The sequence below is a fragment of the Monodon monoceros genome, unplaced genomic scaffold, assembly GCF_005190385.1.
Source record: "Monodon monoceros isolate NGI ecotype Baffin Bay Population unplaced genomic scaffold, NGI_Narwhal_1 Super_Scaffold_9, whole genome shotgun sequence".
NCBI lineage: Eukaryota > Metazoa > Chordata > Mammalia > Artiodactyla > Monodontidae > Monodon > Monodon monoceros.
This window is the reverse complement of record NW_021703786.1, coordinates 47,416,301-47,439,912: the sequence shown is the minus strand read 5'-3', so window position 1 is coordinate 47,439,912 and position 23,612 is coordinate 47,416,301. Positions and strand designations below refer to the sequence as shown.

General features: G+C 40.2%; 1 protein-coding gene across 1 annotated transcript in view; it reads right to left on the bottom strand.

Moving 5' to 3' along the window:
• The window catches only part of RABEP1 (rabaptin, RAB GTPase binding effector protein 1), a 97,123-nt gene extending 78,274 nt beyond the window's left edge, over window positions 1-18,849 (bottom strand). Inside the window, exon 1 of the mRNA XM_029213256.1 lies at window positions 18,601-18,849. Coding sequence (XP_029069089.1) covers window positions 18,601-18,634 — 34 coding nt within the window. The 5' untranslated portion in view covers window positions 18,635-18,849. The remainder of the gene's footprint in view (window positions 1-18,600) is intronic.
• Between the last annotated feature and the right edge of the window lie 4,763 nt (window positions 18,850-23,612).

Sequence of the window (23,612 nt, the reverse complement as noted above, 5' to 3'; positions counted from 1 at the left end):
AATTAAAAATTTAATTACTTCTGGTTACCAAATTCCTTTAATATAAAATGAAAATTTGCTCAGAATATTCTGAAGATTTTTTTTTGAAGATTTTTTTTTTATCGTTTACATAGGAACAAGTCAAGCCTAACACAACATATGATACCTCTTGGAACCATGTTTGATTATACTGTAAAACAAATCAAATTCCCTATGTACATACTGTCCTTCATTGTAACATGGAAAACCTAAAATGTAGATGTAATTTCTTATCTCCCTACACTTGTGTTATAAAAAGGCTACAATATAACCACACAGCTGATATTAGAAGTTATTTATCAGAAAAGAAGTTCTTCATAAATAAATAATAAAAAGACAAGCATTTTATTTTATTTATAAGGGAAGTTGAATGCATTATTTATGAGCCTTTCAGAAATATCAAAGTCATACATAGAAAGGCATCAGAATTTTGATAAATAGTTATCCTAAGTGTGGATGAAGAAGATTAATTATATGTCCCTGAAGGGGAAATGAGAAACCAGTAGGTAAAAAAATTTCCAGGAGAGAGCGCTGATGTTAATGACATGGGGAGGAGGGTGAGGGGGTGTCTCTCAAAGCTAGAAAAAAGAAATAAATAACAGGAGCTAACAGTTAAGTATCCCCTATTCATCAGGTATTATATGGGAAGCCGTACAGCATAATAGTTGAAAGCACAGGCTCTGAATCCCCGCTCTGCCACTTATAAACTGGTTCCTTCTCTCTACCTGTAAAAATGGGGACTAGAATAGTACTACCTTCTAGGGTTGTAGCAAGGATTATATAATTTACATATAGCTCTTAGGCAAGTTATTTTATACACTGGCTCATTAAATTTTCAAAACAAACCATAAAGTAGGCATACCATCCCCAGTTATAGGTGAGAAAACATTCTGAGAAATTAAGTAAAATGCCTATTGTTGCACCGCTAGGAAGTGGCAGAGCTGGGTTCAAACACTGACCTGCCATGGCCTAGAAAGATTTCCCTGTGACTATAAGTATTTAATAGTGATTAATATAGGACTTATAAACAAGTGTAATACCACCTTCTAGGGGTGGCTCTTTTATTTAGTCCCACGTTAATTTACACGTTGAAATATATATACTTAATTATAAGTTATTTTCCTTCACACTAAAGGCATTATACTGTTAGGGTTTGTTTTTTTTTAAGTCATTTGTATAACTTTATCAGAATGGTATCAGTGCATTCTAAAGCATTTTGTTATAAACCAGTGGTTCTCAACTGGAGGTGATTTTGCTTCCCAGAGGATATCTGGCAATGTCTGGAGACATTTTTGGTTGTCACAACCGGGGGTGGGGTCGGGGGGCGGGGGTGCGTGGGTAAGGGTACTGGCATCTAGTGGGTAGGGGCCAAAGATGCTGCTTATTTAACATCCTACAATGTACAGGACAGTCATACACAACAAAGAATAATACAGTGCAAAATGTCAATAGTGACAAAGGTAAGAAATCTGTTATAAACTGATAGGAAGGGTTGAGAACTTCAGATACAAAGTGACACACTAGAAGACAGGTTAAAAAGTCCCTTCCAAAAGGAAACCATAAACAAAACGAAAAGACAACCTATGGAATGGGAGTAAATATTTGCAAACGATACAACTGACAAGGGCTTAGTTTCCAAAATATACAAACAGCTCATACAACTCAACAACAAAAAACGAACAACCCAATCGAAAAATGGCAAAAGAACTAAATAGTTATTTCTCCAAAGAAGACATACAGATGGCCAAAAGGCACATGAAAAGATGCTCAACATCACTAATTATTAGAGAAACACGAATCAAACCTACAATGAGGTACCACCTCACACTGGTCAGAATAGCCATCATTAAAAAGTCTACAAATAACAAATGCTGGAAAGGGTGTGGAGAAAAGGGAACCCTCCTACTGTTGGTGGGAATGTAAGTTGGTGCAGCCACTACGGAAAACAGTATGGAAGTTCCTCAAAAAACTAAAAACATCAGGGGCTTCCCTGGTGGCGCAGTGGTTAAGAATCCGCCCGTCAATGTAGGGGTCATGGGTTCAAGCCCTGGTCCAGGAAGATCCCACATGCCATGGAGCAACTAAGCCCATGTGCCACAACTACTGAGACTGCACTCTAGAGCCCACAAGCCACAACTACTGAGCCCGCATGCCACAACTACCGAAGGCTGTGAGCCTAGAGCCTGTGCTCCGCAACAAGCCACTGCAATGAGAAGCCCACTCTCCGCCACTAAAGAAAGCCCACGTGCAGCAACAAAGACCCAAAAATAAAATAGATAAATTAATTAATTTAATAAAAACAAAGCTTTCATATGATCCAGCAATCCCACTCCTGGGCATATATCCGGACAAAACTAAAATTGAAAAAAATACATACACCCCTATGCTCACAGCAGCACTTTTCACAATAGCCAAGGCATGGAAACAACCTAAATGTCCATCAACAGATGAATGGACCAAGATGTGGTACATATACAATGGAATACTACTCAGCCATTAACAAAAATGAAATAATGCTATTTGCAGCAACATGGATGCAACTATAGATTATCATGCTAAGTGAAGTTAAGTCAGAAAGAGAAAGACAAATACCATATGATATCACTTACACATGGAATCTAAAACATGACACAAATGAACTTACCTATGAAACAGAAACAGACTCACAGACATAGAGGACAGACTTGTGGTTGCCAAGGGGAAGCAGGGTGGGAGATGCATGGATTGGGAGTTTGGGGTTAGCAGATGCAAACTATCATATATAGAACTGATAAACAACAAGGTCCCACTGTAGAGTACAAGGAACTATATTCAATATCCTGTGATAAACCATAATGGGGGACTTCCCTGGTGGCACAATGGTTAAGACTCTGTGCTCCCAATGCAGGGGCCCGGGTTTGATCCCTGGTCAGGGAACTAGATCCCATACGCATGCCACAACTGAGTTCGCATGCCACAGCTAAGGAGCCCACGTGTGGCAACTAAGGAGCTGGTGAGCCACAACTAAAGAGCCCGCCTACCACAACTAAGACCCAATGCAACCAAATAAATAAATATTTTTTTAAAAACCATAATGGGAAAGAATATGAAAAAGAATATATATATATGAATCACTTTGCTGTATAGCAGAAATTGACACAACACTGTAAATCAACTGTACTTCAATTTAAAAAAAAAGTCCCTTCTAATCCTAAAATTCTGTCCCCTTACCATACCTGATTAAAACAAATCCAGGGTATGTTTCAAGACAGATAACTATGTAGTAATCGACAGCAAAAGTCTTAAAATTCTGTATACTTTTCAACCAAGCAATTTCACTGCCAAAAATATATCCTAAAGAAGTAATAATGATGAGTATGCATGAAGATTTAATTGCAGGAACTCCCTGGTGGCGCTGTGGTTAAGAATCCGCCTGCCAATGCAGGGGACACAGGATTGATCCCTGGTCCAGGAAGATCCCACATGCCACAGAGCAACTAAGCCCACATGCCACAACTACTGAGCCCACGTGCTGCAACTACTGAACCTCACACCCCCAGAGCCCATGCTCCGCAACAAGAGAAAGCACCACAAATGAGAAACCTGTGCACCTCAATGAAAGAGTAGCCCCTGCTCACCGCAACTAGAGAAAGCCCACGTGCAGCAACGAAGACCCAACACAGCCAAAAAAAAAAAAAAAAAAGATTTAATTGCAAGAATGTTGACTTCTTTAAAGCATCAGAATTCCAAAACGTCAGAAACAAGCAAATGTCTAACAACAGAAAAATGACCCCCCAAATTATGAGGAATCTATACAAGTTTCAAGATAAAACCTTTTCGAAAGAGACCGTAACAAATTCTATCAAATCTACAAGGAATAAATATATCCTATGCTATTTAAACTGTCTTCAGCATAATAAAAGATGGAATGTTTCCGAATTTATTTTACTAGACTAGTATAATCAAGGCACCAAAACCCAAGGTAGTACCAAAATGTAAAACTATAGGCCAATCTCAGTTATGAATGTAATTTTGCAAAAAAAAAAAGTTAAAACATTAGCAAACCTAATCTAGATACATACTAGAACAATCCATCACAAACAAGCTGAGTTTACCTCAGGTATACAAAATCTGTCCCAACATTAGGAAATCCATTAATCAATTCTGTTAGAGATCAAAAAGACCTGAAATAATCTCAATGAATTACAAAGAAAAGGAAAAAAAGTAAAGCAATGAAAAAGAAAACAGCTATGAGAAACAAAGAATGCCCAATATATGGATGATCCATGTGCCTAAAACAGAAAACCCAACAAAGAGAAGAAAATACTAAAAGAAAAAAGAAAAACACTAAAAGATTTAAAGGAATAAATACTCCCAAGATGAAATCAGAAGTGAATCTGCAAGTAAAAAATAATAAAGATGTGAGCAAACAGGCTCACACTGGAGGAAAACAGAAAATAGAAGGAGGACTTCCCTGGTGATCCAGCAGTTAAGACTCTGTGCTCCCAATGCAGGGCACCCAGGTTTGAGCCCTGGTCAGGGAACTAGATCCGCATGCCACAACTAAAGATCCCGTGTGCCACAACTAAAGATCCCGCATGCTGCAACTAAGACCCAGCGCAGCCAAATAAATATTTTTTAAAAAGAAAGAAAAAAAATAGAAGGAACTTGGACATCCTTGAACAACTGAACCAACCTTGGAATGCTTTACTTCTAAACTTGTTACACACAAAAAAACCCTTTACTTGTTTAAGCCACTAGGGATTGGATTTCCAATTGCTATGAGAGGTATTCCTGATACAAAAGAATACATCAAAATGTATATATATCAGAAGTATCAAAATTTAAATGTACATAAATCCTTATTAGTTGTTTCAAAGGTTATTAAGATAAGTATTTGCATAAATATTTAGAGATATATGTAGCAGGATGTTTACTACAGTGTTAACTGCAATGGGAAAAAAATTTAAATATATACCAAGAGAGACCTAGTTAATCATGTTATGGAATCCATACAATGGATTACTATGCAGTCATTAACAATAACATTACTTAATTTAAGCGGAAACAACACCCTATAAAAATATTAGAATTTTCATTGAACTTTTAAAAGGGTTTTTTTCATATATTTTAATATACATATAGTGACTTCCCTGGTGGCCCAGTGGTAAAGAATCCACCTTCCAATGCAGGGGACGGACGTGAGTTCAATCCCTGGTCGGGGAGCTAGGATCCCACACACCGTGGGGCAACTAAGCTCATGTGCCACAACTACTGAGCTCACACACCTTCGCTAGAGAGCCTACGTGCCACAAACTACAGAGCCCACATGCTCTGGAGGCCACGCACAACTAGAGAAGAGAAAACCCACACGCCACAACTAGAGAAGCCTGCATGCTGCAACGAAAGATCCCGCATACCTCAACGAAGATCCCGCATACTGCAGCTAAGACCCAATGCAACCCAAAAAATAAAAAATAAATAATATACATATAAAAACCCTGGAAAGATAACATATCAATAAGTGAATGGATATTATCTTTGGGTAATTTTTTTAGGCTTTTCTGCATTTTCTAAATTGTTTACAATAGGTAGTATTAATTTTATCTAAAATTATAAAATAACTGCTTACAGAAAATGAATGACTTAATAAAAGATGTGGAAGTCCTAACCTGACAAACAGCTCATACAGAAACAACTTAAAAATTCAAATGATATTGAAAAAAAAAAAAGGCCAACAATTTCAGAAAAAAACAAAAAACGAAGAAAGTATAAGTGGATATCTAATTGATACTGAGATAAAGCAGGTCTTTGAAGGTATCAAAGCATTATCAAGTTTGTTCAAAAGAATTCTTAGGCTTCTCTATACCATGCATTAACAATAAGAGAAAGAATAAACTTGGACAATATCTGTAACAAATAAAAGACAAAGGCCAATGTCCATGAAATAAAGATATTTATAAATTAATAAGAAAATGGCAAAGGACATGAAGAGGCAATGCACAAAGAAAACAAATGGTCAATACATTTTTTAAAGCCTAATCACACCCACCAAAATGGTATCTTATTGCTGTTATAGGCTGCATTTAGAAACTTAAAACAGCAATAAGATACCACTTTGCCTATGCTACTGGTAATAATTAAGTCTATACTTAATGTTAACAAGGGTGAGGTGACGCTAAAAGACATCAGCACTAATGGTAGAAATGTAAACTAGAACGAGATATCTGGAAAGCAATTTAGCAATATATAAATATATCAAAACCTCATATTTTTTGATCCAGAACTCTCTGGGAAATAATCAAAGATGACATCAAAGACTAATGTCCAAAGATGTCTCCTGTAGAATTATTTACTAATAGCAAGATCTTACAAATAATCAAATAGGCAGTAATAGGAAAATAATTAAGTTATTTTTATAACTTAATGTATAACAAATATATGATAAATTAACCTTTTAAAACCAACGTTTTTTGAAAAGCTTACAACACAGAAATATTTTACATCATAATTAAAATAAAAATAGCAGAATACAAAACCACATGTGCAATACGATCAACTGGTTAAAAATTTTATTTGTTGATATAAAACATGGCCAGAAATACACTAAAATGACAAAATATTCCAAAGGACAGAATTATAAGTCCAGTTTTCTTTATACTTTCTTTGTACTTTATGGTTTAAAAAGCACACACACACACACAACTTGGGTTTTTGTTTTAACTTTGCCCCTTTTTTAATGATCTGAGAGTTTACTTAAATAAAACTAACCTGAGAGATAGTGGGTGGAATTTAAATAGTCATGGGAACCTGGATCCTGAGCAATTTACTAAACTTTCATTTCCTCATTGTGAAATAGGGATAATACCAACCTTAAAGAATTCAGAGGATTAAATAATTAATGCACTTAAAGTGCTTTATGGCACTCTAAAGATGCTTGTTAAAGATACACCTTTCTCCTTAGTTTATAACTAAATCAATGAGGGTTTTTTTAAGGTCTTTTTTTTTGGGGGGGAAGGGGGCAGTAGAGGGGAGCATGGTGGGCAGACTTAATGTGATCATTCCAAATTTTATCTGAATGAGTAAATACCTAAGAATAGTTCAGGAAAATTCTAGAAAATAAATAATGAAGGGTTCCTGGCTCTTTAAAATACTAAAACATTAGAAAGTAGGGAAAAAAGTCATTTTAACTATGGGTATAACACCAGAACAGATAAATCAATCAAACACAATACTCTTCAGAAACGGACTCAGGTATTCCTGGATATTTAGCATATAATAAATGGTGGCATTTCAAAATCAGTTGAGAAAAATGGATTAATCACTACATGGTGCAATAGTACCTGGCTAGCCATTTGAAAATAAACAGTAGTAAAAGCTAGATTCCTATCTCAGCCTTTACATCAAAATAAATTCCAAAGTGATCAAACATTTACAAGTAAATACTAGAAGGTAACATAGACAAAGAGGTAGAAGGAAACCTAGAAGCCATTAAGGAAAAAACTGATAAAACCCATATGCCAAAACATCTCAAAATTAAAAAACAAAACGGGGGAAATTTCTGCTACACACATGATAAAGAGGTCAACTTCCCCATATGCAAATAATTTCTTAAATCAAGGAGCTATAAGTTCTCTTATACCCTGATGGTAAGCCTGTAAATTGTCCAACCTTCCTGAAAAAGAATTTGACATTTGCCATTAAATTTTTAAATGTTTACTTATTTATTTTGGCTGCGCCGGGTCTTAGTTGCAGCACACGAGATCTTTAGTTATGGCATTTGGACTCTTGGTTGAGGCATGCATGCAGGATCTAGTTCCCTGAGCAGGGATCGAAGCCAGACCCCCTACATTGGGAGAGTGGAGTCTTAGCCACTGGACCACCAGAGAAGTCCTGCCATTAAATTTTTAAACGTTCATATTCTTTGACTCAGTAATTTTGGTTCAAGGAACTTATAACACAAAAACACTCACATGAGCCTGTGAAGACAGGTACAAGGATATTAGCTGAAGTTTTATAATAACAGCACAAATATTCATCAATGGGGACTTACTTTAAAAAATTATAGTGTATCTGTATTATGCAGCCACAAAAATGATCTATTTCAAAAATGATGACATTATCTATATCAAAAACAAAGTAAAGAAAAAGGAAGGTTGAGAAGAGCGTATATAGCAGGATTCCACTTTTAAATCATCAGAATACACATTTCTTTTTAAAAAACCAGAAAAATATCTACCAGACCCTTATCAGTGTTTATCTCTGAGGGGTGAGCTTATGAGCTTATATGGACTTTTCCCTTCATATTATACATTTATAAATTTTTAACAAACATTTGTTATTTTTGACACAAAAAAATCTTTTAATTTAGAAATTTAAAATCACATCCATGAAAGAATACACAAATATATAAATGGAACAGAACGGTGAGCCTAGGAATAGATCCACGAATATAGCAGACTGATCTGTGACAAAGAAGGTCAGGCAATACAATGGAGAAAGGACAGTCTTTTCAACAAATGATGGTGCTGGAACAACTGGATATCCACATGCAAAAATGAAAGAAAAAAATCTAGCTACAGACTTTACACCCTTTACAAAAAAAATAACTCAAAATGAGTCACAGACCTAAATGTAAAATGCAAAACTATGAAACTCCTAAAGTGAAACATAGTAGAAAATCTAGATGACCTTGGGTTATGGCAATGACTTTTCAGATACTGCAACCAAAGGCATGATCTATGAAAGAAATAATTATAAGTTGGATTTCATTAAATTTAAAACTTCTGTTTGTGAAAAACACTGTCAAGGGCAAAGACAAGCCACAGATTTGGAGAAAATACTTGCAAAAGACATATCTGATAAAGTCCAGTTATCCAAAATATACAATGCACTCTTAAAACTAAACAATAAGAAAATTAACAACCTCATTAAAAGTTAAGCAAAAATTCTGAACAGACACCTCACAAAAGAAGATATACAGATAGTGAATAACCTCAACATCATCTGTCTTTAGGGAACTGCAAATTAAAACAATGAGATACCACTACACATCTACTATAATGGCTAAAATCCAAAACACAGACACTTGCCAAATGCTGGAAAAAGTGGAACAACAGGAATGCTCATTTGTGGCTGGTGGGAATGCAAAATGGTACAGCCACTTCAACATACTCTTACCATATAATCCAGCAATCACACTCCTTAATATTTAGCCAAATGAGTGGAAAACTTAGATCCACACAGAAATCTGCATTATAGTAATTTACTCATAACTGCTAAAACTTGGAAGCAATCATGAGGTCCTTCAATAACTGAATAACTGGTACATCTAGACAATGAAATATTAATCAGTGCTAAAAAAAGAAATGGGCTACCAAGCCACAAAAAGACATGAAGAAACCTTAAATGTATATTACTAAGTAAAAGAAGCCAATATGAAAAAGGCTACATAACTGTATGATTCCAACTATATAACATTCTGGAAAAGGGAGAAACCATGGAGACAGTAAAAAGATCAGTGTTTACCAAGCATTCAGGGGAAAAGAGGGATGAGGAGGTAGAACACGGCATTTCTAAGGCAGTGAAACTGTTCTATATATTACAATGGTCAATGGATAGATGCATTGCATGTTTGTCCAAACCCACAGAAGGTACAACACCAAGAGTGAACACTAATGTAAGTGATGGACTTTGGACGATAATGAGGTGCAGGTTCATCGATTGTTTAAAAATGTACCACACTGGTGTGGAATGTTGATGTTCGGGGAGTCTGACAGGGAGGGGGTATAAGGAAACTCTCTGTACTTTCTGTTCAATTTTGCTATGAAAATAAAACTACTCTAATTTAAAAAAATACACAACACAGTGCAAGGCATAGAACACCTCAATAAATCACAGCTTCCATTTTATTATGAACTCATATGATACAGAGAAATAAAACAAATTTGAGGGAACGTTAGCATACATCAAAAAGAGTTGAGAGTTTTGATCAAAAAAGAACATCTTTGCTGTTTGTTGCACGAGTCACATAGATTCCATGTCTGGAATATTCCACTAATATTAGGGACACCATTTTAGGAAGAGCACTAGCAAACTACATGGTATTAGAACATCTGGCTAGCCAAGCAAAAGAAGCTGCAAAGAATGGAGAGGGTACAGAACCCTCACATGAGGAACTGCCAAGATGGAAGCAAGCTCTTTAAATATCTGAAGACCCTTTGTGTGGAAGAGAAAATAGACTAATTTTGACTCATTCACGAGGCCAGAACCATGGTGTAGAAGTTGTAGGGAAGTGATTTCAGCCCAACAAAGTTAAGAATTTACTAATACAGTTACCACAAAAAGTGGCCATGTTCTAGGAAGACTGGATTTCATCTGTCAGGAGTAAATGCAGAACAAATTTTTGCAATAGAGATGGATCTAACCTGTTAATGGCCCTTCTGTAACTGTCTACTGAGGCTTACTAGGTTCACAATAAAATGAAAGACAGAAGTAGTGTCAGGCAGACTCTATTCCATAGTAGCTAAGAAAGCTGGGAATATAAGATCTAGATGGCGGAGGGGGGAGGCCAGGTGGGCAGCAGCAGTTTACTTATAAATAATAAATATAGCAGGAGCTTAGAGAAAGCAATCAAGTAGACATCAATTTGGGACTAAATGGTAACTATCAAGTTTGTATTGATTTTTCATACACTTAACCAATGGAATAGTAACCCACATCATGGTTCCCCCACCCCCACCCCATTGGACTTCCCACAATAAGGACCCAATCATACCCTGTACTTATTATTCTAACAGCCTTTCTCAACCCAGGTTCCATGACAGAGTTAAATCCTAATGCCCAAGGTATTCAATGTACATAATGAATTAACTTCTCTCCTGTGCATCTAAAATGGTACTGGTTATATCACCTTTAGGATAACTGGGAACATATACAAATTATTTTCTGTGTTCTGTGCTTAAGATGAGGAACCCAGCCAAGTATAAACAATCTCATCTGTAATAAAGGTTGCAAAACAACAACTTCCATGAGGACAGGCACCTTGTCTACCCTGTTCGTAGTTCATACTCAAATCATATATGTTGAATAAATGAATAAAAGAATGGAGACTACACTTATATTTAGTCAGTTTCTCTTCTACCTCAAGAGCTTTCTCTACCTTTCTTTCTCACACATCCTTTCCTTTTTCCCTTCTGTTTTGGAGGATGAGATCCCTGTCTCTCCTCCTGACACTCAAGCTCTTGATGCGTCTTATCTGCTCTTAATTCCTCAGAGATCTAGTCCATATTTATTTTCTCCTTGATAACTTCAGGTTCTCCCTTCTCAGGGGCAGTTCCTCCAGCATCTACAATTATTGAAAAATAAATAATTATCAAGGAAGTCTCAGGACCTCCCTGGTGGTCCAGTGGTTAAGACTCCAGGCTCCCAATGCAGGGGGCCCGGGTTCGATCACTGGTCATGGAATCGGATCCCGCATGCCACAAGTAAGAGCCCACATACCACAACTAAAAAATCCCGCATGCGGCAACCAAGATCCCACGTGCCGCAACGAACACCCAGCGCAGCCAAATAAGTAAATAAATATTTAAAAAAAAGAAAAAGTCTCATGCGTTCTGACTGTAATCAAGTTACATCCATTCTATAATTCCTTTTTAGCAATGTCATAATGACGCAGCTAGAGAAAGTTCATTCTACATAAACAGAAGCAGCAACCAGAAGACAGGTGACAACCCCACTCTTCTACTAAATTCTACTTTTAGCTCTGCTACAAGGCACGTCACTTCTGCTTCTTTAGTCCTTAATTTCCTGATCTCTAAAATGATCATCTCTAAAATTTTAGAGATCTCTAAAATCTCTCTAGTCTTTAAGATTCTTTTCAGGGATATGTCTCTATATCTACTACTCTCTATAGGTTAAATACATCTGCAGTGAGTAAAAGTAATGGTGAGGCAAATTTCCACTTAATTAAAGGATAACCAAAACATTAGAACTAGTCAAAACTAGGATGTCGTGAGTTCCTTCTCTCTCCAGAGGCATTCAAACAGAAATTAGTCTACCACTTGGAAGAGATTCAAGTATCTAATGAGAAAACTGAACAAAGGCACCTTCCTTCATAGCTCTCCCTGTTCTACTTGTAGTAAGTTTCCCCTGTGATCCAACAGAGAACTATCTACTATCACTAGGCACCTGCTCATTTCACATTAGTGTGCCTAAGGCCCATTCCCTCCACTAGATCATAAAATTCCTGAAATCAGAACTGTATCTCGTTCATTTCCACAGCCCTTCCGCATTACCTGGCACAGCTGTCCTACACAAAAATAAACAGAATTGTTTACTAAATATTCCTATGAAGACTAAACTCAATGTAATGACTGATTATACAAAAAGAGCACATGAAATTTCACTGAATAAAAACCTAGTATATGATGTACTCAAGATATTTTAGAAATCAGAGCCCTTAAGAGTCAAAGGCAGTTCCATCCACAGGTAGTCAGGTAAGACATACAAATTAAAGGATTATTACACAATCCCAGGCTACTGTGTGCTGGGACAGACTGTGTTGGTCTGTGTTAGTGAGACTGTGTTAGTCAGACTGTGGGGTAAGCTCAGGGCTTTTGTGTTTCTGATCAAGTTTAGTAGTTGGGAGATTTATCAAGTAATAATAAACAACCCAAATATATGGATTATTGAATAAATGGTATTAAAACAATTGGCTTGGGCTTCCCTGGTGGCACAGTGGCTAAGAATCCACCTGCCAATGCAGGGGACACGGGTTCGAGCTCTGATCCAGGAAGATCCCACATGCCGCGGAGCAACTAAGCCCATGCACCACAACTACGGAGCCTGCGCTCTAGAGCCCGCGAGCCACAACTACTGAAGCCGGAGTGCCTAGAGCCCGTTTTCCACAACGAGAAGCCACCGCAATGAGAAGCCCGCGCACCGCAACGAAGAGTAGCCCCCACTCGCCTCAACCAGAGAAAGCCCGTGCGCAGCAACGAAGACCCAACACGGCCAAAAATAAATAAATAAAATAAATATTTTTTTAAAAAAAATTGGCTTTATCCACTTGGAAGAAAAATAAAGTTAGAACACTATATCACATCAAAAATAAATTCCAGATGCAGGCAGCTTCCCCCAGCAAGCCAGAAAGCAGCTTTCCAGGAAGTTCTACAGACGTGGTCCCTCAATGATCACTGCCCTTCAGAGGGCCACAGCTGTACCCTCTCCAACAAAGTCTGGATTTCAGTTCTGGGAGCAGCCTCTTGAAGATCTGTTCCTTCCCTAGGTGCTCTGCCTTAGCCTTGAAGCAGTAGCTGCTCCCTGTATCTACTATTCCTGTATTCTTTAGGGGTTTTTTTTTTCCCTTAGGTAATCTCCTGTTTAGTTAATAATTCTTTATATTAAACTTTACCTGTTAAATTTAAAAATAAATTCCAGATGGTCTAAAGTACTAAATATATGAAACTATGAAAGTGGTGAAAATGAGATGTTTTCATTGTTGCTGGGTTTTTTTTGGTTGTTTTTTGTTTTTTTAATAAAAAGAGGTCTTCCTAAGAAACCCAGAAACCATTAATTTTTTAAAATGGTCAAAGGACTTCCCTGGTGGCGCAGTCGTTAAGACTCCATGCTCCCAATGCAGGGGGCCCGGGTTCAATCCCTGGCCGAGGAACTAGATCCCACATGCATGCCACAACTAAGGAGCCCACGAGCTGCAACTAAGGAGCCCACATGCCACAACTAAGACCTGGAACAACCAAATAAAAATAAATATTTTTTTAAAAAGTGATCAGGTCTACATAAAAATTAAAGCTTTCTGCACAACAAAAGAAAAAATAAATATATATAATTATCAGGGAAGTACAAATTAAAAAGCCATCATTTTACCTACTTGATTAAAACCGTTGAGTGGCTTCCCTTAGAGCTCTAACACTAAAGCCCACTCAGGCCAGCCTATACCTATTTGACCCTCTCATCATCTCTACCCAGGCACACTGACCTTTCTTCAGTCATCTTACTCATCCTGCTTCTTCCAAAAAGGGACTCCTGCTCATCCACTGGATCTCAGCTCTAGGACCACTTCTTCAGAAACCTTTCCTGGACTAACTAAATGGGTCAAATTCCTCAATTACAGCATTGTGTACCTCTCACAGCTGCTCAGCCCAAAAACCTCCTAATGATCCTTGACTACCTCTCTCTTTTGCATCCCATACCTAATCCAAATCCTGTTGGCCATGCCTTCGAAATATAACCTCCACCAATGCACCCTGGTCTCAGCCTCATCATCTTTTTCCTGGATTAATGCCTCCCTTGCCTTCCTTTACTCTACTGCCAATCTACCAACCAGAGTGGTTTGTTTTTTTTTTTTTTTTTTTAATGTTATGTCAGATCACATCACTCCTCTGCTCAAAACATTTTTAATGATTCCCCATAGTGAAAGCCAATCTTTGCAATGCTTCTAGAGCCCAGAAGACCTGCCACCACCCCATTACCTTTCACCTCATATTCTACTACTCTCTTCTCCCTTCCTCTCCCACCTCCTTCCACCCACTGCCCCAATAATTTCATTCTAGCCACACTGACCTCCATGCCATCCCTCAAACATGCCACACACATTCCTTCCCTAAGGCATTTGCAAGAATTGATCCCTATGTCTGGAACACTCTTCCTCCAGATATCCTCATATTACCTCTTCTATCACCTTCAAGTCTCTGGTCAAATGTCATCTATGCAATAAGGCTACTCTGACCACCCTATTTAAAACCAGCCTATCCCCATTCCTTTTACCCTGCTCTATTTTTTCTTTTTTCCATAGCACTTATCACCTAACAATCCTTATGTTTTGCTTATGTTTGTTGTTTAATATCTGTTTCTCCCACACTAGGGCAAGGTTATTTATTATCTGTGTTGCCCACTGATGTATTCCAAATATCTAGAATTGTGCCTGGCCAGTAGTACACGCTCATATTTGTTGAGCAGTTTTGTACTTGTCTGTGGGATTATCTAATTAACGGCCTTCTGATTCACTACCTAGGAACAGGGACTGGGTTTGGGTTTCTTCGTCATTTTATTTCCTAGGGCCTAGCATAAGGCTTGGCCTAGACTAGGCACACAAACATTTGTTAACTGAAGAATACCTTTTTTTTTTTTTTTTTTTGTCTATCAGAAGATACAAATTTAAAACAACTGACATTATCCAGGGTTTGTAAAAGTGTAGAGGAAATCCACCCTCTCATATACTATTGGCAGGTATGTAAATTGATACTTTTTGAGAGTAAGCTAGCAATGGTTATTAAAATTTAATTCACTCAGAGCTCATGCCCTTTAATTCACAGTCTTACAGAAGTAAAAGCAAAAGTACCTGAAAAATATGTACAAGAATATTTATTACAGAACTGCTTATAATGAAAAAATTAAAACATCAATAAAGATATAGGCAAATAAATCATGTGTGGTACATGCGTATGACAGAACATTCTTTAACAAGAATGAGGTCGATCTATAACATTGAACTGGGAAGTAGTCCACGATCTAGTAAACAGATCGAGGGCTCTGGCATCAGGTGACCTGGATTTGAATCCTGGCTCCCCTCACTTCTAGCTATGTAACTCTAGGCACTTTCAACTTCTCTGTGCTTCAGTTTCCTCATCAATAAAACAGGAACAATATTATAATAGTACCCACCTCACTGATAAGAAGATTTCCTGAAATAATGCACGCAGTGTCTATAGCATATTATATGGCCACATAACCATTTACAAGTATATGATAATTATAGCTAACACTTATAAGCAAAATAGACAAGTTGCAGACCTATGTATGTAAAGCACGTCCATTTCAGGGGGAAAAGGTAGCATGTCTGTGTTAACTATAGAAAAAAGTCAAGAAGGATAGAAAACTTAATACTGGTTTCCTTTGGGAGATGGGAGGAGACACACTTCTTAATAGCCATACTTTTTTAATGGAAGGATTTTAGAATACAGTGTTTTTAAATAAAAAGGAAATGAAGTAAAATCAGAGCAAATGCTTCTAAGATAGAGTTTAACTTAGATTTAAAAATATTAAAATTTTTAAAATTTTACATTCTATATAGTCTTTGAATTATCAAGGTAAAATGAAATAATAAGCTGAAATTTTTTTGACTATTAAAGTTACCTTTGTTCTAAACGAGTAAACTAAGATGCATGATCAAAAAAATAGTTTTCGAAAAACTTACAAAAGAAAAAATTAAAGAGAATTAAAAGAAAATTATTACATTTTACCCTGTCAATTTACACACAAATGAATTCTTTTCTTAATCTACGATATCTCCATGAAAAATAAACCTATGTCAAAGAAGGAAAAGAAAACAATGTCAACGTAAAATAAAACTGCCTCTAAAATGGGATACCTGGGAATTCCCTGGATGGCCAGTGGTTAGGACTCTGCGCTCTAACTGCCGAGGGCCTGGGTTCAATCCCTGGTCAGGGAACTAAGAGCACACAAGCCACGCAGCGCAGCCAAATAAATAAATGGGATAAAAGCTAGATTAAAGTCAAAAAAGTAAAGTTATCTTTTACTGCCAGTTTAACTCAAAAGAATTCTGCAATTGTTTGGTTTTTTTGTTTTTGTTTTTTTTTAATATCAGCAGGGCTAGGAAATTCAAGCATGCTTAAAGCTAAAGTGTTAAGAAGTGATCTATGTTAAGTTCAGCCAAAGAGAAAAATTAAATCCCCAAGATGAACTTCTAAGAAGACACTGATACAAAACGTTCAAATACACCGAATTCTCTCTCCTTCTGTAAACAGTAGCTGTGGCTGCTCATTTACTACATTAACTGAAAATAAACACTGCAATCTATGCAAACTAAATCTCATCCCACGGTCACAGGATTTGAAAAACAGGGAATAAACCTGTACTAAGAATACAAGATTTCCTAAAGCTAATTTTTCCTAGCCTCTTTCAAGTGCTTAGTCACTTCTGCCTATTTACAAGGAAGACCATTTCACGTCTAGAAACAGGCAGGGAATTTTGATTCCAGACTGTCATGTCACCTGAGCCGTCCTAGACGTTTGTTTCCATGCAACTCAAGAGAAGGCAGCTGCCAGCTAAGCATACCTACCACTCCAGATCAGAACCAGAAGCCACTGGGGCTCTCTCTATTCTGCCTCTGTCTGCAAAAACAAAGAGGTGTTTGTGGAAACGGGAAGTTTTCTTCCCTGACACCAAATGCAAAAGGTGAGGATTAAAATGTAGCCTGAAAACATCCCTGTTTCCTCTGACAGTCCACCAGAAATGCCTCCCTTCTGTTCTACTGAAACAGAAACAGCAACCAGATTCTTACACAACTCCAGATGTGGGTACCAGACATGTCTCCTTAGGCAACTAACAAAACCTAAAACTAGAGGCAAAAAGGCCTTGGAACACACTTCCAAGAAAGCAGCTAGCATTAAAATCTGATAACGTTGTTTCAGGTTCCTCAAAGGCAACAAAAGAGAGTAAGGTCTTCATGAAAGATTATTTTAAGAGACAATCCTAGGCAAAGGCAGGTTTTTAAGCACCTACCATGGGCCCAGCACCAAATCCCGACATTCCACTCACACAAGATTCTAAGCACACACGCTGATTACAGAAATACACCTGAAAGAACTCTCTCGCCCAGATACAGCAGTACCTTGCCAAGGACCAGACACAGTCTTTCCAAACATAACTCCAGGTAGTAAAACCTGGAACCACGTGGTCAATCTCCGAAGCAGAGCTTAAGCCAATTTCCCAGAAGGTCATGAAGGACTGACAACCACCTGGGACTAATTAGGATGGGGCTCTTTTTCCTTCCTTGGATATAAGTGCTATAAAAGACACGCTTCCTTTACTTCACCATTCTCCTCATTATTTCCAAAAAACGCCTTAATAATACTAACCCGTTTACATAATACATGTTGCCTCCTTTCTAAGTAAAATATAAAGGCTCGAATTAACCTCTTTTCATGAGAATACTCAACTTCAAAAAGGCTAAGAAACCTGCATAGTGCTTGTTAGTGAAGGCTCCAGGTCCTGCAGACGCCCAGGCCCCAGCACTTACCATTAAGCCACGATGCCTCTCAAGGAACGCTACTAAATCCAGCTACTGATCCCAACCAGTTTCACGCCACAAAACTGAGCTCAAAGCGCTCAGTGGCATGGATGGGGGGCGGGGCGTGGGGAGGGCACATCACCACTACCTAAGCAATTTTTTTTTTCTTTAACGAATATAGCACATGTTCCTGATTTCCATCCTCCCCACGGGCAGAACCCACGTGCCGGCCCCACCGCTACCCACAGCAGCTCCCTCTCCACGCTCCCCAGCTTCTGCCTGGTCCCCAGCAGCCCCCTCACGCCCCTCCCTCCACCCCCACCCCAGCCAGGGCTAAAGCCAGCACCTCCCGCCCCCTCCCCAGCGACGGCCGCCCAGGCCCCCGCACCGCCCTCGCGCGCAGCCGGCGCCGGAACCCGCGCGCTCCCGCCTCCGCCCGGCAGGGTCACCCCCGGGGCCTGCGCGCGCCCTTCCCGCCGCCCGAAGGTCTCCCCGCGACGCCGGCGCCGGGCAGGCCGCGCCCGCCGCGCCTGCCATGGTGGGCGACTCACCGTCAGGCTGAGGAGCCGGGCCCGGCTGCGCCATGGCCGGGCGGCCGGCCTCGGGGAGCGGGGATGGGCGGGGAAGCGGCGTCCCGGGCTCCCACAGGCTCAGCTGGCGGAGGAGGCGTCGACCGAGCCGCCGCCGCCGCCGCCCAGGGAGGAACCGCTAAGGCTGGAGCCGCCGGCGCCGCCACAGCCGCGGGCAGAGACGGACCCGAGCGCCGACCTCCGCCTCCTCATCCTGACAGCGGGAAATAAGCAGCGCGCAGGCGCGGGGGGATGGGGCGGCACGTGACGTCCCCCTGAGGGAAGGGGCGGGGCTTCGCGAGTGGTTGGGGAGCGCGGCGCGAGGGGGAGGCTGAAGGAGGAGCGGAGCGGGCTGTGGGAGCGCGGCGGGTAGGGTGGGGTGGAGGAGGGGGAGGCTGAATAGGGAAGGAGGGGGAGAGGGAAGAGAAGGAGAGTGGCGGCGGGGAAGGCCCGGCCTTGTGCAGGGGCCGCTCCGGGCCCTCCGCCCCAGCACAGAGGCAAAGAAAGAATACTAATGAAAAGAAGGGCGAGAGAGTAGGCTAGTAGTGGCTGGCAAATCCAGCCACTGTCTGTTGTAGCTGTGTGACCTTGGGCGAGTCACTTAACCTCTTTGAACCTCACAGCCTTCGTCTGCAATAATGGCTATTAAAAGTTTAAATGAAGTGAAGTGTGCGGAACTGTGTCTGACGTCCTTTCCATTAAGCACCTATATAGGATGTGACTTTTAAGTTCCAGGTACCGTGATAGGTGCTGGGGATACTGCCAGACACAGTTCCTGCACCCGTGAGGGGAGAGGGGAGATAGGCAGACAATACCGCCCTTACACCTGTGCATAGGCACCATACATTAGAGGCGCACCTCTACCCCAGCTCTGTCCAAATTCCTTCCACAGGTTCTAGGGGACATGCCCACATGGTGTCTGTGTCTCTCCTTCAGGACCAAGTTCTGGGAACTTGTGACCCCAGAATTCCCTCCCCAAATGGCTGGGCTCTTCCCAGGTCCATCTTCTCTAAGGCAGAGTCTGTGGATCCCTAGAAGTGGCTAAGGGGCAGCTGTGTTTGGGGCAGGGGGCACATCACTTGGACATTTGAGCTTCTGTGTACACAGATCCCTAGTGCAGGAGAGAGAGATGGAAAAAGATGGCAGGTGGGCCAGGGCCAGGGCTCCCACCAGCACCTCATTCAAATGCATAAACCTGAGGAGTCCAGGAATTCTAAATTTGAACCTGGTCTTCCATGTCATTAAAGATGCATATTTGTCAAGATAGAATAGAATATATTAAGATTAACAGTTGGAGTGATTTATAATTTTAAATAATTTAGGTAGACGTGTTGCATCTGTTTGTACTTTTGCCCCAAACCCTGCTAACATTAGGGAAGGACCTATATACAAACTTGAGTTTTTTAAGCAGTTAATATATTCGAATGGCTGGTATGCCTTTATAGAGCAAGCAGGGTGGCTTCCCCAATCCCCCATTAAATGACTTTCCTGGATAAGCAGATCCATGCTGAACATGGAGACCTTTGTCCAGGATAGGACAGCCCAGTGCACCCTCTCTCTGGTGATGACCAACACAAGGCAGGAACCATAAAGATAGCAGATGCGGATGCCCTCCACAAAAGGGGCTCCTCCTAGTGAGCAAGAGGCATGTTTATTGCCATTGATAATCTGGGACTTGAAGCCAGGCCCTCAAGATCAAGGTCACTCAGAAAGGATCAGGTTGCTGATCTAAACACATAGAGCTCCCCATGCAAAGGAGGTGGTTGAAAAAGCAAGTTGGAATTCACATAGGAGTACGCAGGGGTTATGTACATTTTCATATTTTTAGGTAAACTCTAAGACCCAGGAATTCCACCCCCTAGGCATATGTTTTAAAGAAAATTAGTGTGTGCTCAAAGCCTTTATTAAGTGTAAAAGATATGATTCTTATATTTTGAAAGAAATTGGGAGATAAGATTTAAACACATGTAATGATTGCTTATCAATTACATTGTACATGTGCCATAGGAGACGCAAGAATATCTAAGGTGGCATAGTTTATAATACAATAAATAAATAACCCAAGTGTTCATCAACAGAATAGATAAATAAATTTTAAAATATTCATACAACGGAATATGCTACAGCAATAATAATGAACAAACTACAGCTACATATTCAATGGAGATGAACCTCACAAACATAACTTTGAGAAAAAGAAGTAAATTATAAAATAATACATACAGCATGATTCCATTTATATAAAGTTCCAAAACAGGCAAAACTAAACCTCATGCACACATACCTGGTAAACTGTAAAGATGGAAAGAGAACCACCATCACAGAAGCCATGACAGTGATTCCTGAACCAGGGAGGGAAGTGCATGGGATAAAGGATACTACCTAAAAGCCTATCTTCTATGGTGCTGACAATATCATATTTCTTAACCTGGGTCCATTTAAACTAATTGTAAATCTGGGAAGCTGATGTCGTTTAGGTGAGAAAGATTTGGGAATATTTGCCACTTACAAACTTAAAACGAGCAAATTCGATGCAACTGCTGAAAAGCACTCATTCCGGGCTTCATTAATAGAGCCACAGAGACTCTTGGTAGAATTCACCATTGGAAAAAAAGAAAAAAAAAGAGTCACAGTGTGTAAATTACAGGAGGTGATGCCTGTCCTGCACTTTGCCCTGATTAGGTCACATCAGCAGCGCTAGCTGTGTTTGTTCTGGGCACCATTATACGCTGCCGGCTGGTGTGGGCAGAGTCCCAGGAACTGAAGAATCTGAAAATTATTCTCTGATGGAAATATCAGGCAAAAGTACTCTGGGGGTAAAAAAAAAAAAAAAAAAAAAAAAATGACTTGGGCTGTGAAGACTGTCCTCAAATCCTGGAGGTCAGTGGGTACTAAAGAAGAACTTTTTCTCAGAGTTGACCAGAGAGAAGGGGCTACCTTTCAGGGAATGAGATCCCTGTCACTGCAAGTGTACAATTAAAGCTGGCTAACAATTGGTCAGAGGTGGTATAGAAGGATTCCTGCTACATCTGGGGAACTAGACTAGATCATCTTTACAGTCATTTCCAGCCTCACGATTCTATAATACTAATGACAATAATAAGTTTGCTGCATTTTAAAGTTTACTAGGCACTTTCTCATTTATTCTTTCATTTTACTCCTCACAAGAACCCAGAAGGTGGACAGTAGGCACAGAGTAGATAAACCAAATTTTCCTGGATAAATTCCATGGCAAAATTCTATCCTGTGGTTTCTAGCTAGTGCAGGCACAGCTATCAGACCAGGTGTCCCAAGTTGGCAATCAGCTGATAGTACACAGGAGTGTTGGGGTTCTCTCTCTAGGACCCAGATCCTCAAGGGCAGAAAGGGACAAAAGAGTAGGGTTATGGCACCATACTTCTCTGACTTTCAATAATAGATAACTTCAGTGCAGGTGGTGGGGGAAGGACAAGACTCAAGGGGCCTCTACCCCAGGGGCCCTGTCTCCCCACAGGCACATGGAGACTTGGAAAGTCCCAACCTGGATGCTGGCTTCCTCACTAAGAGTTCCCCAGGAAGAGTCCACCAGGGACAGACACCATTATATCCTCAGCCACAATCCCCCAGCCTGGTCCCTCTCTCACTGATTATCCCCTTTTGGTACTAGCTTGTAATACTGCAAGAACAGGATCCTCATTAATAGATAGAGACATACAGGAATAGTCATGCTACATCTACAGCATGTCAGTGTCAGGCAGTAGCTTTGAACCCAAAGTGGTGATTAGATGTAAAATGAAATTTTAGCTGACGTAGAAAGCAGACAATGAGGGAATTCCCTGGCAGTCCAAAGGTTAGGACTCCACACTCTCACTGCCGAGGGCCCAGGTTCAATCCCTAGTCGGGGAACTAAGATCCCACAGCCACACAGCATGGCAAAAAAAAAAAAGCCGAGCTCCCCTTCTAGGATCTGGAGTGGGAAGACGGTGATCAGTGATCATCGCTGCAACTGGTCTTTCCCCCAATCCCTCTCCCAACTGAGAAACATATGGGAGAGTGCCACAAACAGAAGGATGACTTCTCTCTCATACTCTCATGAGATGCAGGTTGATGTCCAGGGAAGAGGTCCAGGCATAGAATCAGAAGACCTGGAATTCTGGCACAGATTAGCTGTTGACCCAGAACACTTTTTTTTTTTTTTGATGTGGACCATTTTTAAAGTCTTTTTTGAATTTGTTACAATATTGCTTCTGTTTTATGTTTTGGCCATGAGGCATGTGGGATCTTAGCTCCCCAACTAGGGATCGAACCCACACCCCCTGCACTGGAAGGTGAAGTCTTAACCACTGGACCACCAGGGAACACATTATTTAACCTCTTCAAGCCCTTGTTCACTTATCTCTAAAATGGGGATAGTAGACCAGCCTTATGGCACATCAGCAGGGCTAAAGAGATAAAGCACCTAACCCCTAACATATATATACGGTAGTTGCTCTGTAAATGTCTACTTCCTCTTCTCCTTCTCTCCTTTCCTTCCTTTTTTTCCTAGATCAGTAGTTTCCATCCTGGGGAAGACAGGTCCCTGGAACTTAGAATTCAGTCCATGAAGGTATTCCTAGAGATCTGGGGCAGAAATTTCCAATATTTTCAAAGCCTAACAGAACTGTCCCATTCATACTAGATAATGTCCCAAGACTAAAATGTGAAGTTTCTTTGCTTTGCACAGAAATTATATCACATTGCTTATCTCATGCTGACTAGCAGTTCTTATTCCAGTTCTATATTAACTGGTGATTAATAATGTAGAGGGATTGGGACTTCCCTAGTGGTCCAGTGGTTAAGAATCCACCTTCCGATGCAGGGGACGTGGGTTCGATCCCTGGTCAGGGAACTAAGATCCCACGGGCTGCAGGGCAACTTGAGCCCTCGCACTCTGGAGCCTGAGCGCCACAACTAGAGAGAAGCCCGCACGCTGCAACAAAAGATTCTGCATGCCACAACGAAAATCCCGTGTGCCG